This window comes from Abramis brama, assembly GCF_963993115.1.
Source record: "Abramis brama genome assembly, chromosome: 1".
Classification (NCBI taxonomy): domain Eukaryota; kingdom Metazoa; phylum Chordata; class Actinopteri; order Cypriniformes; family Leuciscidae; genus Abramis; species Abramis brama.
The window spans coordinates 62852868-62869950 of record NC_139963.1 but is presented as its reverse complement, the minus strand read 5'-3'; the positions used below and the strand labels follow the sequence as shown (position 1 = coordinate 62869950).

General features: G+C 37.2%; 1 protein-coding gene across 2 annotated transcripts in view; it reads right to left on the bottom strand.

The window, feature by feature from the left end:
- The window catches only part of LOC311078308 (uncharacterized protein), a 31833-nt gene that overhangs the window by 8753 nt on the left and 5997 nt on the right, over positions 1 to 17083 (bottom strand). For both annotated transcript variants that reach the window (XR_014605126.1, XM_084107048.1), the window contains exon 3: positions 6023 to 7229. Coding sequence is in view for 1 of the 2 variants with exons in the window: in XM_084107048.1 (XP_083963174.1) it covers positions 6023 to 7229 (1207 nt within the window). In the remaining variant the exon portion in view is untranslated. The remainder of the gene's footprint in view (positions 1 to 6022; positions 7230 to 17083) is intronic.

The following is a 17083-nucleotide window of genomic DNA, read 5'->3' as shown; positions in this document are numbered from 1 at the left end:
CTTTGGAACAATCTTCCTAACATTGTCCGGGAAGCAGACACACTCTGTCAGTTCAAATCTAGACTAAAAACACATCTCTTTGGCCTAGCATACACAATACATTATAGACTTCTATAATTCAATGTTAGGCTGCATAGATTAGGCCAGCCAGAACCAGGAACACTTCCCATAAATCCTGATGTACTTGGTACATCATAAGAAGGATGGCGTCTACGCTAATTTTAGTGTCTCTGTTTATCCGAGGTTTACCGCAGTCCGCTGGATCCAGGCCGTATCCAGATCTGATGAAGGACCTGCGCCTGGACACGATGACAATGCAGTCCTGAAGTGTCAACCAGTCCCTCCCTGTTTACTGAATTCAGCGGGATTCCAGACGTAACCAGATCAGACGGTGGACCTGCACCTGGACCCATCCCATGACGCATCCCTGAAGTGCCAGCCTCAACAATATTATTGATCTGCCTTACTTAGGGTGGACGATGATGCAGTTTTCTTCTAGAAACAAACTTTGTTGTATTATTTTCATGTTATCACTGTGGAGCTGCTTTGATGCAATCTGTATTGTAAAAAGCGCTACATAAATAAAGGTGACTTGACTTGAGGAGATTTCCCCCTTCTTTGTAAAGCGCTTTGAGTGCAGAGCAAATTATAGGTATAAATGTAATGAATTATTATTATTATTATTATTATTATTATTATTATTATTATTATTAATGTAGACAAACAGCCATCTCATTCTATTTCAGTCATGTGTGGAGTAAAGTATAGTTTATCATACCATCATGATATTACTGTCATAATATCTGAAAACCATGTAGTATTATGTTTGCTTTTTGGGTTCTCTGTTTTAAATTTCCCAATGCTTTTAATTGCCTAATATTATATTTTGCATCTGGGTTTTCTAAATAAATCATAAATGGAAGAACAATTATCATTTTAAAAACAACAATGAAAAACAAAATAAAAAGTCTCTTACAGTCTCTTCTTCAGCTCCCTGAACAAGAACGCTTAAGCTTTTACTTTCCTTCATGAAAGAGTAAGCAAAATACTGAGATGCATTTGGAATATAAGACAAGTGACCATAATATGAAACTCATAAGCATGCACAATGAAATAATTTATATCATGAAGCAAAATGATATACAAGATTAAACTTTTTGACATTGTTCTTTGGGAAGGAACTTTGAGTTGATCTGAATCCCACAGTTGAATCTGCTGGTTTTAAATATTAACTTTATTCACTGGGAAAACTTCAGATAAAGTTTATTAGTCATATTGGTCGTTTTGGCTGGTTAGGAAAGATTTATCCAGATTGTATTTTATTGCTTGATGCATTATTGTGTCACATTTGGCGAAGACACAGCATCAAACCTGAAAGATCTGGATCTGAAGAAGATCTACTTACAGTGAATGTGTTTTGTATGTTTGAATAGAAAAGATGGATGATTGAAATGCTTCCCACATAGGGGGAAAAAAGGTGGACCTGCACCTGGACCCATCCCATGACGCATCCCTGAAGTGCCAGCCTCATCAGCCATGTGAAGGCCTCATTGACACAATCAATCTGACTTCTGACCTGTAATGCTGCCTGGATCATAATCATACACTGTTCGCTCGTTGACCAGAGGAGAACTGGCCCCCGACTGAGCCTGGGTTCTCCCAAGGTTTTTTTTTTTTTCATTCTGTCACCTGATGACTGTCCCTAATGATTGGCGAAAGGGTGTCATTGTCAAGCATCAACTGGAGAAGCATTACCTTGCTTTCAGTGCCTGGCAAAGTCTTCTGCAGCATCATGCTGCGACGCCTGCGGATGGCTGTTGATCGATAGCTGCGTGACAACCAGGCTGGATTTCATGGAGGACGGTCGTGCAGTGAACAGATATTCACCCTCCGTAATATCATTGAGCAGTCCATCAAGTTCAAGCGGTCCCTTTCCATCAATTTTATTGACTTCAAGAAAGCCTTTGATAGTGTCCATCGGGATTCGCTGTGGCGTATTCTTCACATGTATGGTGTCCCGCCACAATTCATCAGCATTTTCAAGAACCTGTATTTGAAGTCCAATTGCGCGATCAAGACCGAAACTGGGACCATCGACTTCTTTAATATCGTGACCGGCATCCAGCAGGGATGCATTTTATCGCCATTCCTCTTCTTGATCGTGGTCAACTTTGTCATGGCGAAGGCGATGGATGGACCCAGTTATGGGATTCCATGGACTGACCAATCACATCTGACCGACCTGGATTTTGCTGACGATATTTCACTGTTTGCGGAGACAAGGAAATCCCTTGTATGCATGACCTCCTCTTTGGAGAGGGAATCGGGCAAAGTTGGGTTGAGGATCAGCGGAGAAAAGACCAAGGTCATTCAGGTTCACTTACTACCAACACCCGCCTTGATCCCGATCCATCTAGGGCAGCAGCAGCTGGAAGACGTCACCCAGTTCACTTACCTTGGGAGCCTAATTAAAAATGATGGTGACTCGGAGGCGGATGTGCTCTGTTGCATTGGCAAGGCATCAGCAGTGTTCTACCGCCTGCGGTCCATCTGGACAGAGTACCATCAGCATGACCATCAAACTGCGTCTGTACGCAACCATCGTCCTGCCTACTGTCACCTATGGCAGCGAGACGTGGAAGGTCACAGTGGCCGTCACCCATAAGGTTGACGTATTTCATCAGCGGTGTCTACGATCACCAATGTAGAAGTCCTCCGATGGAGTAAAATGAGCAGACCGAGTATCATCATCATCGACGAACAGAGACTACGATTGGCTGGCCATGTTCTGCGAATAGACCGGCACCGGATTACGAGGCGTGCCATGTACTGGGAACCGCAAGATGCGAAGCTTGGACGTGGACGACCCACGTTCAAAGACAACTTGAAGCGACTCAGCATCAGCTGGATGGAAGCCGAGGACCGAGCGTCCGATCTTACGCAGTGGAGACAACTCGTTGCGCTATATGCTAGACAGCATGGGAAGGACTAAGGTCTAAGGTCTGTCACCTGATGGAGTTTTGGTTCCTTACCACTGTTGCCTTGGCTTTTGGCTTGCTTAGTTGGGGGCATTTAATATTCAACAATATTATTGATCTGCCTTACTTAGGGTGGACGATGATGCAGTTTTCTTCTAGAAACAAACTTTGTTGTATTATTTTCATGTTATCACTGTGAAGCTGCTTTGATGCTTTACTTGACTTGAGGAGATTTTCCCCTTCTTTGTAAAGCGCTTTGAGTGCAGAGAGAATTATAATGAAATGAACTGTTATTATTATTATTATTATTAATGTAGACAAACAGCCATCTCATTCTATTTCAGTCATGTGTGGAGTAAAGTATAGTGTATCATACCATCATGATATTACTGTCATAATATCTGAAAACCATGTAGTATTGCTTTTTGGGTTCTCTGTTTTAAATTTCCCAATGCTTTTAATTGCCTAATATTATATTTTGCATCTGGGTTTTCTAAATAAATCATAAATGGAAGAACAATTATCATTTTAAAAACAACAATGAAAAACAAAATAAAAATAAATTATGTGTTACAGCCTCCTCTTCAGCTTCCTGAACAAGAACACTTAAGCTTTTACTTTCCTTCATGAAAGAGTAAGCAAAATACTGAGATGCATTTGGAATATAAGACAAGTGACCATAATATGAAACAATACAAATAATTTATATCATGAAGCAAAATTATATACAAGATTAAACTTTTTGACATTGTTCTTTAGGAAGGAACTTTGAGTTGATCTGAATCCCACAGTTGAATCTGCTGGTTTTAAATATTAACTTTGTTCACTGGGAAAATTTCAGATAAAGTTTCTTAGTCGTGTTGGTTGTTTTGGCTGGTTAGGAAAGATTTATCCAGATTATATTTTATTGCTTGATGCATTATTGTGTCACATTTGGTGAAGACACAGCATCAAACCTGATAGTGCTGGATCCTTGAAAGTCCTTGATTAGTGCTTGAATTTTTACTCTCAAAAGGATGTATGAACCCTGAAATGAATAATGTAAAAACATTTGACTATTTCTGCCACAATACCATGGTTACAGTTAGCATTACTACATTAAATCCACAGGGAATATTGGTGATTTGTGGACTTAAAAGCCTTATTGAAAACGGTTTCAATAAAAACTGCAAACTGCAGTTGTCAAGCCCCTCCTGAAAAAGAGCAATCTGGATAAGACCATATTAAGCAACTATAGGCCGATCTCAAATCTTCCTTTCATAGGCAAGATCATTGAAAAAGTTGTCTTCAATCAGCTGAACAAATTCTTATGCTCGAATGGATACTTTGACAATTTTCAATCTGGTTTCCGACCGCACCACAGCATAGAGACAGCGCTCATAAAGATAATAAACGATATTCGCTTAAATACTGATTCAGGCAAATTATCAGTGCTGGTACTACTCGACCTCGAGCTGCATTTGACACTGTCGATCATAACATACTTTTTGACAGGCTGGAAAACTGGGTGGGGCTTTATGGGATAGTCCTAAAATGGTTCAGGTCATACTTAGATGGGAGAGGTTATTATGTGAGTATAGGAGACCATAAGTCTGAGTGGACATCCATGACATGCAGAGTCCCTCAAGGCTCAATTCTTGCGCCACTCCTGTTCAACCTGTATATGCTCCCAATGAGCCAAATAATGAGAAAGAACCAAATTGCTTACCACAGCTATGCAGACGACACACAGATCTACTTAGCCCTATCGCCTAACGATTACAGCCCTATTGACTCCCTGTGCCAATGCATCGATTAAGTCAACAGTTGGATGTGTCAAAACTTTCTTCAGTTAAACAAAGACAAAACTGAAGTCATTGCGTTTGGAAACAAAGATGAAGTTCTCAAGGTGAATGCATACCTTCAGCAATAACTAAATCAGCATACTATCATCTGAAAAATATTGCAAGAATAAGATGCTTTGTTTCCAGACAAGACTTAGAGAAACTTGTGCATGCTTTCATCACCAGCAGGGTGGATTATTGTAATGCACTCCTCACTGGCCTTCCCTAAAAGACCATAAGACAGTTGCAGCTCATACAGTACGCTGCCGCCAGGATTCTGAGCAGAACCAGAAAATATGAACATATCATACCAGTCCTCAGGTCTTTACACTGGCTCCCAGTTAAATTTAGGATTGATTTTAAAGTATTATTACAGGTATATAAATCATTCAATGGCCTAAGACCTCAATACATTGCAGATATGCTCACTGAATATAAACCCAACAGATCACTCAGATCACTAGGATCATATCAGCTAGAAATACCAAGGGTTCACTCTAAGCATGGCGAGTCCGCTTTTAGCTATTATGCCAGCCGCAGCTGGAACCAGCTTCCAGAGGAGATCAGACGTGCTCCTACTGTAGTCACTTTCAAATCCAGACTCAAAACACATCTGTTTAGCTATGCATTTAATGAATGAGCACTGTGCCAATGTTCGTCCGACTGTTTGTACTGTACTTTATTTTTCTAAACTGTTTTAATTATTCTTATTTCTTTTTATTATTTTAATTTCTTCTATGTAAAGCACTTTGAATTGCCATTGTGTATGAAATGTGCTATATAAATAAACTTGCCTTGCCTTGCCTTGCCTTATAACTTAAAACTTCATGAACTTGTTAGTTCAAGGCATAATGTTTCTCTCCTGGTTTCCAAGTCAGTGCCCATGATTTACTCACCCTCAAGTCATCCTAGGTGTGTATGACATTCTTCTTTTAGACAAATACTATCAGTTCTATAAAAAAAATGTCCTGGCTATTCCAAGCTTTATAATGGATTATAATTAATTTGTGTTGTTTTTTTCTTTGCATTAATCTGAACTGACAAATTAGATATTCCTGTTGGTTGAACACAAGTTAATAGATACCAATAAATCAACAAAATGTCCTGTGCTCACCACACACCGGCTATAGGTGGAGAGGAGAGATTTGGCTATAGGGCGATGTGTGTCTAACTTACAGAGAAGAGACTTTGTTGCTCAGCACATGAAAATAAACTACTTACTGTGATCTCAGACTGTGTTGATGTGGTTTCTCCACTGCATGGATCTTCATGTGTCGCTTCAGGTGAGTTTTAATAGAGAAACTTGTTCCACACTGATCACACTTGTAAGGTTTCTCTCCAGTGTGGACCCTCTCATGTGTTTTCAGATGTTCTGACCGATTTAATCTCTTGTCACAGTGTGAACACTTGTAAAGTTTTTCTCCAGTGTGAATTCTCTGGTGCGGTTTTAACTTGTTTGCTGTTGTTAAAGTCTTCCCACACTCAAAACAAACATACTCTCGTACACCAGTATGACTTTTCTGATGCTCGTGTAAAGTCTGCAGCCGTGAAAAACTCTTTCCACACACAGAACATGAATGCGGCTTCTCCTTCGTATGAACTGTAAGGTGTTTCTTCAGGTTTGATGCACAGAGAAATGTTTTGCTGCATTGATCACATGTGAATGGCTTCTCTCCAGTGTGGGTCCTCTCATGTGTTTTCAGAGATGATGAGTGACTGAATCTCTTGTCACAGTGTGAACACTTGTGAGGTTTTTCTCCAGTGTGAATTCTCTGGTGCAGTTTTAAACTGTCCACTGTAGTAAAAGTCTTCCCACACTCAAAGCACATGTACTCTCTTACACCAGTGTGAGTTTTCTCATGTCTATGTAAAGTGTGCAGCAGTGAAAAACTCTTTCCACACACAGAACATGAATGCGGCTTCTCATTTGTATGAACTATCAGGTGTTTCTTCAGTTGTGAAGCCCTAAGAAATGTTTTGCAGCATTGATCACATGTGAACGGCTTCTCTCCAGTGTGGATCCTCATGTGAATTTTAAGATTTTTTTTGTTTGAGAATCTCTTTTCACACTGATCACACATGAATAGCTTATCTCCGGTGTGGATGCTCATGAGTACTTTAAGGTGGTCTGGTTGACTGAAACTCTTCCAACACTGATGGCATACATGCAGCTTCTCTCCAGTGTGTACTCTAATGTGAATCTCAAGACTACATTTGTTTGTGATACTCTTTCCACACTGAGTGCAGGTATAAGATTTATTGGCTCTTCTTGTCTTTGAGCAACTCAGAGGTTTTTCTCCAGGTTTGACATGATGTTCCTCCTTCACTTCACTCAGTTCTTCACTCTCCTCCTTCACTTCTCTCAGTTCTTCACTCTCCTCCTTCACTTCACTCAGTTCTTCACTCTCCTCCTTCACTTCCATCAGGCCTGACATGAAAGAAAATTATTAAATGTAATTTTCAGTACATCAAAATAATTCAAAGAGAGAAATATAAAGTGAAAGGACATGAAATTGAGCCCTGATGTAATAGTAGAAAGAAGACAACCATTATAAAATATGATAATTTGATGCCTTTTTATAAATTGATTATATGTCCTTGAAACTTTCCATGAATGAGGTAAATGTATCTCCCAATTATTATTTTTAAAACATTATAGGCAAAAATCCCATGTTTCTTTAACCCTCTGGGGTCTAGGGTGTTTTTGGGGCCCTTGGGATGTTCTGACATGCCCTGACATTTGTGCTTTTTTCAGTTATTTATAAACATGTTAATGGCAAAGGTGTAAATTCACTCTATATAGCACAAACAGGCCTACCATAATATGTGATCAACATGCATGTATATGTTTGTATTTTTAAGAGAATAATGTTTATGCGTGGTTATTGAAAAAAATAAAAATGAAAGTTGTTGAAATAAGACCACAAAACTCATACTAAATATGTGTTCACAAGACTTTTGACTAATGGATGTTGTCGCTTCGAGTTCTGGCTTCAAAATTATGTGAAAATAGTCTTGCTTTATCGTTCACAAAAAACAATACATTGATTTAAACTGTGTAAGACAGGTTTTGCTTGGAAAGCCAATATGCGAGGGGGGCGTGAACGAGGAGTGGTTTACACCTGAGAATACAATGTCCCACCCACTCTGAATAATGAGCCATTCATTCAGGTGTGACACTGACTGAGCCACAATGCAAGGACAAAAGATATATTTAGAAGAAGACTTATATTGACCATTTAAGATTTTGCTTACATCTATCTTGTAAATATGTTTTGCTATTTTATTAAAAAGGTTACAATTACAACAATAATTACAATTTCAACAATATTTCAAGTGTACTCTTTCTTTGTAAACAAATGATTATAGGCCTACATTTTATCATATGTATTCATTAGTTTGAATATAGCCAACATTGGAACATCTAACATCTTAGTTTATGACTTTATTTTTGACAAAAATAGTATATATGTATATGTATATATATAACATATGAGCAGAAATTGCTAAACAAAAGCTTATTTGATGTGGCAGTATATTCTACAGTAAAAACTGTACCCAAATCTAGTCAACAAAATGTTGTCTTTCATATTTCGCCTGACTGTAACGTTGTTTTTATGAAATATTAGGGCATATAAATGTTAATTTGCAGTTTAATACGTTGCTTATACAAAGACATTTTATTTCAACATATTTCAGTCGATTTTTTTTACTCATCTCAGTATAGCAAAGCATTTTAGTTGATTAAAGCGGTTTATTCTTTCACACACAGACGCGCGATTCATATTTAGGCTAAACAGTCTTTACAAATGTACCCTTCATTCATCTCACAGAAACGCGATTCATATTATAGAAACGCGATTCATCTTTTTGCGGTTTACATAGGCCTACACTAACGTTATTCCATAACGTTATTCCATTAACACTTGAGAAAAGATAACTTAGCCTACCTCACTCCTCAGCGGGATCTATTGCTCCTCATATCAGCACTGTTCTGAGGAAACTTTTCTCCAGGATTATTAGGTAGGCTATATGCCTCACTCGCGGCACGCTGTGTTTACAGCTGATGTGGGCGTTTCACAGGACTGAAATGGCTCTCAGAATTTGCGTTCACAGGTTTGCGTGGACTGCCTCATTCATTTGCGTTTGAATAGCGCGCGCTCTCCGGGGCGTGGTCACATTACATTTGAATGAGCTCTAATGAGCTCGACTGGAATCGCTCTCTTTTAATACAGATTTCACAAGATGAGAATATTTGTTTTTTATATAAATTACTTAATTTAAAAGAAGAGAATTCAAGCTTCATGCCTGTGTGTCTGTATGCCTGTTTGACTGAGTATTCGCTGAGTTATTGTTCATTTTCGGACACGTTTCAGAATGGACTACACTGACAGAGAGAAGGCAGAACTCGCATCACGTTTATTTTTCTTTATTTGGCAAAAAGCACAACACTTTGTTTTTATTGTGAGTATACACAAAAATAATACACACTTAACAGGATCGATTGATGTATGAAACTTGTTTGTAATAAAGTCAACAGAGCAAAATTAATTTCTTTTGAACTGATAAGAAAAAAAACGAGCTGGTATCGCCGGCGATACCGCCGACCCCAGGGGGTTAACAAGAAATATTAAATATATTTGATCAATGTCACAATTATCTAACATGATATTAACACTAAAATATTCAATACAGCCATTTTTTGACACCAACTTTGAGATTGATATTTATTTTACTAAAAACGTTAAGTAAAAGGTTAATGGCCGTTCACACTAGACTTTTCCTTCCACTGACTTCCATTCATGCGCATGTGAAAGTGGAACACCAGAAACACAAGCTCAAGTGAATTACCCTGTGAAAAATAACACAAACGTTTTGAATTCAAGTCAAGTTAGTGTTGAAGATTTTGTTATTTAGAAAATAAGTAATTTAGCTATAGATTTGTACACTATTATTTCCTTTCTGTGTGTGTGTCTTTGGTTTGACTTTGGAAGCCTGAAAGCCGGGAATGTGATGCAGTAGATAATTCTATTTCAATAATTTCACATGGTACAAACTATTTCTCAGAATATCTATAGAATGTATTCCCATACACAAAATAAATATATTTGAAATATATTTTCAGTATATATTTTGGAATATATGCAAATATTTGAAATTGGCCCAATAAATATATTTCACACTTAACATCATATATTTTTGTTATATTTCAGAATATATTTCAATGTATCTGGAATATATGCAACATATATTTTGACACTTTTGGGGACCCATACAGAAAAAAATACATTGAAATATATTCTGAAATATAACAAAAATATATGATGTTAAGTGTGAAATATATTTATTGGGCCAATTTCAAATATTTGCATATATTCCAAAATATATACAGAAAATATATTTCAAATATATTTATTTTGTGTATGGGCCATCTTTGGAAGGGATGTAGGTATATATGTGAGAAGCTGCCACTGTTTTAGAGCGTCTTTCTGCAGAAGGGCGTTCAGACTTTGGTTCTCTGAGAAGTGATTTCCCAAAAGATTGATGCCACAACATTAGGGCTGTGACGGTGGCAGTTTTTTACCACCACGGTGGTAATGGACCAACTACTGCTGGTGGTGCGATGGTTGGGGGGTTGTTTTGAAATAAAAACAAAAACAAAGAAACAACACAATAAAGCCTATAAGCATTGAAATAAATATAAGTAAATACTGGTAACAAAGTAACAAAATATTACTGTATAATAAAGTTAAATCTATTTAAAAAAAAAAAAAAACTTTTGTGAAACAGGGGTGCTCTGAAAACACCCCATTAGCAATTAGTGCTTTCCACCTGATGAAATGAACGCGGCAAAAATCGACCAATCAGAATTTTGGTCGAGCCAGAACATATCGACCAATAAATCGACTGGGAGATTACAGCCCAAGAAATGGTACAGAATGTTCTGTTTTTTTTTTTTTTTTTTTTTTTTTTCAACAAATGGTCAGTAAAGGGAGGTTTGAGACATTTTTATATTGATTGTCAACATCAGATAAAGCTTAATACTATTTTAACTATTTTTTTTTTTTTACATTTATTTTATATCTGGTTCCCAATTTGCAACAACTTTACCAGAATTTTAGTCATTTTCAACATAGTGTACAATTCTTTTTTTTTTTTTTTTTTTTTTTAGGAATTGTCATTAAACACCAAGTTACTGATAAAGTTGTATTTGTCAAATATCATACAAGTTATTCATAGTTATAGAGATTCTTCTTACAGTAACTTTGGTAACAGGGTTGATGAATGTGATCAACACTGTACAACTCTACAAGTGAGACAATGGATTGAGATTATTTTCTTGTCCTCCCATTATGCTGCAGAAAGAGCCCAGATGATGTCACTTCCTGAGTGTTATAGTTTTAAGAAATGCTCTGTTTTCACTTCTTTTGGATTAGCCCAACCCACTGAAGAAGAGAGAGACAGATTGAAGAAAGTAGGCTACTAGAAGGTTTGCTGAATATTATTTATTTATTTGTGAGAGAGTTTAATTCATAGTCAGTCCTCTTCTACAATTGTTCTTCTATTCTGCTACAAAAAAACAATTGTCTAAATTATGTTGCATATTCCTCAAAAGTTCTTGTGATGATATCACTAGTTGACAACATAGTACTATTTTCATAAATCATAGGCTCTGATATTGCGCAGGTGCACGTGATGCAACGCTGCAGAGCCGACAGACTTGTGTGTCAGACTCATTTCAGTGCAAAATAATTAGGTCAAAAACGATTTAAAATACTGCAAATAGCCTACTATTTTTTATGTTTATTTATAATTTATTTAGGCAGACAACAAGGCTACCAAGTACTGTGCACAGTGCGCAGCTAATACAGTGTATTAACCAACCTGGCCAGATCGGTTGGCAACGATTCTGGTAAAACAATTTTTCCTTTGGATTACTTAATATACGATCACTCTCCAATAAAGGACCTCTGGTGTACGATCTACTGTCTGACCGTGAGTTTGACTTTCTCTGTCTTACTGAGACATGGCAGAAACCAGATGACTTTTTTAATCTAAATCAGTCTGTTCCCCCAGGATATAGTTATGTTTGTAAATCACGTGATACGGGACGGGGAGGGGGGCTAGCAATACTTCATAAAGAGAAATTGAAAGTATCTCAGTTAACTTTGTCTACATATTCGAATGCGAATGCTGCGCCAGACAGAGGTTCTGAAGAAAGACTTCAGGAATCTGATCGATACGGTACGCAGCACATCGCCTGAAACAACGATCATAGTGTCAGGACCGCTTCCCACGTACCGACTAGGACATGAAAAGTTTAGTAGACTATTCGCGCTAAATGAATGGTTAATGTCATGTTGCAACGAGCACAAACTGCTCTTTGTAAATAATTGGAATCTGTTTTACGTTTTTCACGTTATAAAAAGGCCCTAAAAGTGGCCAGGGCTGAGCACCTCCGCAAACTAATAGAAAACAACCAAAACAATCCTAGGTTTTTATTTAACACCGTGGCTAGACTAACAAATAAACAGACGTCACCCGAACAAAATATCCCGTTACAGTTTAGTAGTAATGATTTCATGAACTTCTTCACTGAGAAAATAGAAAACATCAGAACCACAATTGTAAACGTTCAATCCTCAATCGCACCTTATAATTCAGCCTCAATTATCCCCCCGCAAGATCAATTAAAGTGCTTTACAACTATAGAACAAAAAGAGTTAAATAAACTTATCACTTCATCTAAAACAACAACATGTTTATTAGATCCTATACCAACTAAACTACTGAAGGAAGTGTTACCTGTAGTGGAAGAGCCTCTCCTCAATATTATTAACTCATCTTTATCTTTAGGTCATGTTCCAAGAACATTTAAACTGGCAGTGATAAAACCTCTTATTAAGAAACCACAATTAGATCATAATAATCTAGCAAATTATAGACCCATTTCAAATCTACCTTTTATGTCTAAAATACTAGAAAAAGTTGTGTCCGCTCAACTGGGCTCTTTCTTGCAAGAAAATGATATCTATGAAAAGTTTCAGTCAGGATTCAGACCGCATCACAGCACTGAAACTGCGCTCGTTAAAATCACAAATGATTTACTCTTAGCTTCTGACCAAGGCTGTATCTCAATACTAGTTTTACTTGATCTAAGTGCTGCGTTCGATACTATAGATCATACAATACTCTTAGATCGACTACAAAATTATACTGGTGTTCAAGGACAAGCATTAAGCTGGTTTAGATCATACTTATCAGACCGCTACCATTTTGTCTATTTAAATGGAGAAAAATCGATCATAATTCCAGTAAACTATGGAGTGCCGCAGGGATCTGTGTTGGGCCCTCTGTTATTCTCAATATATATGATACCACTTGGAAATATTATAAGGAAACATGGAATTAGTTTCCATTGTTATGCTGATGACACTCAAATATATATTTCATCACGGCCGGATGAAAACGCTAAATTATCCAAATAGACAGAGTGTGTTAAAGATATAAAAGATTGGATGACGCGTAATTTTCTTTTATTAAATCCAGACAAGACAGAGGTAATACTTATCGGTTCAAAAAACCACCCACAAAACCTCTCACAATACAACTTTGACATCGTAGGATGTCCTGTTACTTTATCCTCTACAGTAAAAGACCTGGGTGTTATACTCGACTGTAACCTGTCTTTTGAAAATCATATTTCGTATGTTACAAAAACAGCCTTTTTCCACCTTAGAAACATTGCTAAGCTACGTAATATCCTATCAGTTTCTGATGCAGAAAAGTTAGTTCATGCATTCATGACCTCGAGACTAGATTACTGTAATGCTTTATTAGCCGGTTGTCCTGCATCCTCAATAAACAAGCTACAGTTAGTCCAAAATGCAGCCGCTAGAGTTCTTACTAGATCAAGAAAATATGATCATATAACACCGATTTTATCATCACTACATTGGCTACCTATAAAGTTCCGTATTAATTATAAGGTATTGCTACTGACTTATAAAGCCCTAAACGGCTTAGCTCCAGTCTATTTAATGGATCTTCTATCACCCTATAATCCATCGCGCTCTTTAAGATCAATAAATTCAAGGCTTTTGGTCATACCTAGGATATCCAGATCAACCAAAGGAGGGAGAGCATTTTCACATTTGGCTCCAAAACTCTGGAATAGCCTTGCTGATACTGTTCGTTGCTCGGACTCACTCTCCCAGTTTAAAACTAGATTAAAGACGCATCTTTTCAGCCAGGCATTCATATTATATTTTTAATCTCACAGTTTCAAACTACAATCCGGCCTCTAGTTCATAAATGCCAGAGGAGAACTGGCCCCCGACTGAGCCTGGGTTCTCCCAAGGTTTTTTTTTCTCCATTAGGTCACCTGATGGAGTTTTAGGACACCATTAGGTCACTTGATGGAGTTTTTCGGTTCCTTGCCACTGTTGCCTTTGGCTTGCTCAGTTGGGGATATTTTGGGGATATTTAATTTTATTCTATCAATCAATAAATTCCACTAGAAACAAACTTTGTTGTATTATTTTATTTTAATACTGTGAAGCTGCTTTGATACAATCTGTATTGTGAAAAGCGCTATACAAATATACTTGATTTGATTTGATTTGATTTGTTTTGGGAGCGTCCTAGGCTTTTCCGTGCCGATGGCTTACACCCAAGCAGATTCGGAGTGGATCTTCTGTCGGATAACATCTCCAAAATGTTAAATACCATTAAATGACTAGTAACCAAAAGTCCAAATCATAGTCTCTCCTGCACCAATTTAAATTTAAATGATATAAATACTAGTGTAAAACATTGCATAGAAACTGTGTCTATTCCTCGTTTAGTGAGATCAAATAATAAATCTACTGCAGGATCTAGGAAAAATCTAATTGTTATTAAAACAGAAAATGTTGCTATTAGTAAACAAAAACAATTTTTAAAGCTAGGTCTTCTAAACATTAGATCACTCACACCTAAGGCAGTTATTGTAAATGAAATAGTCACAGATAATAGCTTCGATGTACTTTGCCTTACTGAAACTTGGCTTAAACCAAATGATTATTTCGGTCTAAATGAGTCTACTCCTCCTGGATACTCCTATAAGCACGAACCCCGTCTGATTGGTCGTGGCGGCGGTGTTGCAACAATCTATAGAGATATTCTCAATGTTACTCAGAAAACGGGTTATACGTTTATTTCGTTTGAAATACTTGTACTAAATGTTACACTCTTAGATGTTAGAAAAAAATCCATATTATCTCTAGCCTTGGCTACCGTATATAGACCGCCTGGGCCTTACGCTGATTTCCTAAAAGAGTTTGCAGATTTTCTCTCAGATCTATTGGTCAATGTAGATAAAGCATTAATTGTTGGAGATTTTAACATACACGTAGATAATTCAAATGATGCGTTAGGGGCTGCGTTTATAGATTTATTGAATTCCTTTGGGGTCAAACAAAACGTCACCGGACCAACTCATCGTCTTAATCACACACTCGATTTAATTATATCATATGGAACCGATCCAACCGATATAGATATCATTCCACAAAGTGATGATGTCACTGACCATTACTTGGTAACTTGCATATTACGTACTGCTGTAATATGTCATGCGGCGCCGCGTTATCGACCAGGCAGAACAATCCTTCCATCCACCATAGATAATTTCTCAAATTGCTTATCTAATCTGTCTCAGCTGCTGCCTGAACCCAAACAAACAGATGAACTAGAAGAACTAACTAGCACTATGAGCACCATTCTCTCTAGAACATTGGATGTTGTTGCACCCGTTAAATTAAAGCACCATGGTACAACAATACTACGCGTGTTCTAAAGAGAGAAACCCGTAATTTAGAGCGTAAATGGAAACAAACTAATTTAGAGGTCTTTAGAATCGCGTGGAAAGACAGTATGTCACGTTATAAAAAGGCCCTAAAAGTGGCCAGGACTGAGCACCTCCGCAAACTAATAGAAAACAACCAAAACAATCCTAGGTTTTTATTTAACACCGTGGCTAGACTAACAAATAAACAGACGTCACCCGAACAAAATATCCCGTTACAGTTTAGTAGTAATGATTTCATGAACTTCATCACTGAGAAAATAGAAAGCATCAGAACCACAATTGTAAAGGTTCAATCTTCAATCGCGCCTTATAATTCAGCCTCAATTTTCCCCCCGCAAGAACAATTACAGTGCTTTACAACTATAGAACAAAAAGAGTTAAATAAACTTATCACTTCATCTAAAACAACAACATGTTTATTAGATCCTATACCAACTAAACTACTGAAGGAAGTGTTACCTGTAGTGGAAGAGCCTCTCCTCAATATTATTAACTCGTCTTTATCTTTAGGTCATGTTCCAAGAAGCTGGCAGTTATAAAACCTCTTATTAAGAAACCACAATTAGATCATAATAATCTAGCAAATTATAGACCCATTTCAAATCTACCTTTTATGTCTAAAATACTAGAAAAAGTTGTGTCCGCTCAACTGGGCTCTTTCTTGCAAGAAAATGATATCTATGAAAAGTTTCAGTCAGGATTCAGGCCGCATCATAGCACTGAAACTGCGCTCGTTAAAATCACAAATGATTTACTCTTAGCTTCTGACCAAGGCTGCATCTCAATACTAGTTTTACTCGATCTTAGTGCTGCGTTTGATACTATAGATCATACAATACTCTTAGATCGACTACAAAATTATACTGGTGTTCAAGGACAAGCATTAAGCTGGTTTAGATCATACTTATCTGACCGCTACCATTTTGTCTATTTAAATGGAGAAAAATCGATCATAACTCCAGTAAACTATGGAGTGCCGCAGGGATCTGTGTTAGGCCCTCTATTATTCTCAATATATATGATGCCACTTGGAAATATTATAAGGAAACATGGAATTAGTTTCCATTGTTATGCTGATGACACTCAAATATATATTTCATCACGGCCGGATGAAAACGCTAAATTATCCAAATTGACAGAGTGTGTTAAAGATATAAAAGATTGGATGACGCGTAATTTTCTTTTATTAAATCCAGACAAGACAGAGGTAATACTTATCGGTTCGAAAAACCGCCCACAGAACCTCTCACAATACAACTTTGACGTCGTAGGATGTCCTGTTACTTTATTCTCTACAGTAAAAGACCTGGGTGTTATACTCGATTGTAACCTGTCTTTTGAAAATCATATTTCGTATGTTACAAAAACAGCCTTTTTCCACCTTAGAAACATTGCTAAGCTACGTAATATGCTATCAGTTTCTGATGCAG